Source organism: Orycteropus afer, unplaced genomic scaffold (genome assembly GCF_000298275.1).
Source record: "Orycteropus afer afer isolate SDZICR_OR568_19922 unplaced genomic scaffold, OryAfe1.0 scaffold01124, whole genome shotgun sequence".
NCBI lineage: Eukaryota > Metazoa > Chordata > Mammalia > Tubulidentata > Orycteropodidae > Orycteropus > Orycteropus afer.
The window spans coordinates 115836-117128 of NW_006922711.1; the positions used below are offsets into that span (position 1 = coordinate 115836).

At 48.0% G+C, this 1293-nt stretch overlaps 1 protein-coding gene across 1 annotated transcript in view; it reads left to right on the plus strand.

The window, feature by feature from the left end:
• The window catches only part of RIBC1 (RIB43A domain with coiled-coils 1), a 12510-nt gene that overhangs the window by 4530 nt on the left and 6687 nt on the right, over positions 1-1293 (plus strand). Inside the window, exons 2-3 of the mRNA XM_007958757.1 lie at positions 293-374; positions 551-895. Coding sequence (XP_007956948.1) covers positions 293-374; positions 551-895 — 427 coding nt within the window. The remainder of the gene's footprint in view (positions 1-292; positions 375-550; positions 896-1293) is intronic.

Genomic DNA, 1293 nt, shown 5'->3' on the forward strand with positions numbered 1-1293 from the left:
TAGGAGTTGGGGTAAAGAAGGGAGGAAAGAGTGTTCCAAGTGGAGAGAGCAGCTTGTTAAAGGCCTGTAGGTTTGAAACAGCCTAAGATGTGTAGAGGATACTAAGAGATGAGGCTAGAGGAGGCACAGCCTAGGTCATTGGGGGACTTAGAAAGCCATGCTCAGGTATTGGAATTTTATCCAGTATGTACTGAGTTCTATAGGAATAGTTAAATTGTAAGCAGTTTTGTTAATGAATCAAAGGCCTCCTGATGAGCCCCTACCCTTACTTAGCTTATTTCTTTGGAATCAGGTGGATGTTGAAGCACTAAACAGCCAGGTTGCAGAGCAAAAGCTTCGGAAGGCGACAGAGCGGAGCAGGGATGCAGCTTATGGTAAAAGCCCACAGCCAGGGGCCAGGTGGTAGTATGGGGTAAAGTAAGGGCCTGAGTGGGGCCTGAGGGCCAGAGGTGGTAAGGTAAATCAGATGGGCCTTAAGAGCAGAGGTCATACTGGGTGGGCTCTGTTCCTCCTGTGGTGCCTTCTCCATGTCCCTGCCCACCACCTCCAGGTACTGACCAGGTAGAGTATGATCTAGTAGCCCAAATGTTAGAGAAGCAACAAGGAGAAAGGACACGTCAGTTCGCCAAGAAAATCCAGGAGTTTCGGGAGCAGAAGCAGCAGCCCAAGAACAGACGTGAATTTGACCTTTGGGATCCAAACAGACTTCAGAAGGAGTTTCCAGCCTGCCTTGGTGACAGTGATCCCCATTGCGGCCCAGCCAGCCTCCAGTGCTTCTCTCGGGAGGATACGGACAGGGCTACAATCCTGAGAATGCAGCAAGACCAGTTTAGGTACAGCCTGGAGAGGCAGCTACAGGAGCAACAGCAAGCCAGATTTGATGAGAAGTGTGCAGGTAAGAAAGCAGTCAGGCCCTCTAGACTCAGAGACCTAGGGCCTGGTGGGAAGTTGTCCTGAGTCAGGTACAGTACCCAGGAGACCAAAATTGTGTAGGAGCTCTGGTAGCGTAGTGCCTAGGGGAGGTCCAGTTCCTCATGGGGCTAATGTTGAAATGTTAGATTATGCAGACTCCAACCTCCTTGACTTCCTTTTGTCTGACAGTATAGCCATTGATTCCCAATTAGCCATTACTTGGGGACACTGTGGTATACAGACCTAATGACTCTGCCACTTACTAGCTGGTTTGGGCAAATTTGTTTTCTTCTCTGTACTTTGGTTTCCTCATCTTTAAAACAGGGATAATTCACAACATATAAGAGTTTTTCTGAGAATTAAATGAAATACTACATATAA